This window comes from Neopelma chrysocephalum, unplaced genomic scaffold, assembly GCF_003984885.1.
Source record: "Neopelma chrysocephalum unplaced genomic scaffold, ASM398488v2 Primary Assembly neopelma1_94520, whole genome shotgun sequence".
NCBI classification, from domain to species: domain Eukaryota; kingdom Metazoa; phylum Chordata; class Aves; order Passeriformes; family Pipridae; genus Neopelma; species Neopelma chrysocephalum.
This window is the reverse complement of record NW_020923226.1, coordinates 1-916: the sequence shown is the minus strand read 5'-3', so window position 1 is coordinate 916 and position 916 is coordinate 1. Positions and strand designations below refer to the sequence as shown.

At 56.4% G+C, this 916-nt stretch overlaps 1 protein-coding gene across 1 annotated transcript in view; it reads right to left on the bottom strand.

Moving 5' to 3' along the window:
- LOC113980520 (U4/U6 small nuclear ribonucleoprotein Prp31-like) overlaps positions 1 to 765 on the bottom strand; it is a 2,051-nt gene extending 1,286 nt beyond the window's left edge. Inside the window, exon 1 of the mRNA XM_027707751.1 lies at positions 568 to 765. Coding sequence (XP_027563552.1) covers positions 568 to 744 — 177 coding nt within the window. The 5' untranslated portion in view covers positions 745 to 765. The remainder of the gene's footprint in view (positions 1 to 567) is intronic.
- Positions 766 to 916: the final 151 nt, after the last annotated feature.

Here is a 916-nt window from a genome sequence, read left to right as displayed (position 1 = left end):
TGGGGGGTCCCAGGGTGGTTTGGGTGGGGTTGGGGGGAGTTTTGGGGGGATTTAGGGGGATTTTGGGGGTGGGAGTTTGCGGAAGTTTTGGAGTGGGTTTAGGGTGGCACTTTCAGTGTTTTTGAGGTGGGGTTTAGGATGGTTTTGGGGTGGGTTTGGGACTTTTTTGGGGTGAGTTTTTGGGCTGTTTTTGGGGGTGACTTTGGGGTGGGTTTTGAGGGTGCTTTTGGGGATGTTTTGGGATTTTTTGGGGTCAGTTTGGGATGTTTTTGAGGTGAGTTTTGGGGGTGTTTTGGGATGTTCTTGGGGTGGCTTTTGAAGTGTTTTTGGGGTAGGCTTTGGGATGGTTTTGGGGTGGCTTTTCAAGTATTTCTGAGGTGGGTTTTGGGGTCTTTTAGAGGTGTTTTTAGGGCTGTTTTTTGGGACTGTTTCCAGGGCTGGTTCAGAGCACTCGGGTGACTCAGGGTGGTTTTGGGGGTGTTTTGGGGGTATTTTGGGGACTGGTTTTTGGGGCTGGTTCCAGGGCTGGTTTTGGGGTAAGTTTGGGGTGTTTGGGGTCTCTCTGACCGCTCTGCTGTCCCATAACTTGGCGATGCTCCGGACGGACTTGGAGCCCTCGGGCGGCTCCAGCTCCTCCCTCACGTCCTCGATGGGCGGCTCCTCCCCCCCCTCGGAGCCTTCAGCCTCGTCCTCCTCCTCGGCCGCCTCCTCCAGGTCTGCCAGGAGCTCGTCAGCCAGAGACATCCTGCAACTGGGGGGACTGGGAGCACTGGGAGGGCAACTGGGAGCACTGGGAGAGAGCAGGAACCACCCAGTCAGGGACATCCTCAAACTGGGGAGAACTGGGAGCACTGGGAGAGAGCAGAGACCCCCCCCAGTCAGAGATATGGATGAACTGGGAGCACTGGGAGAGAGC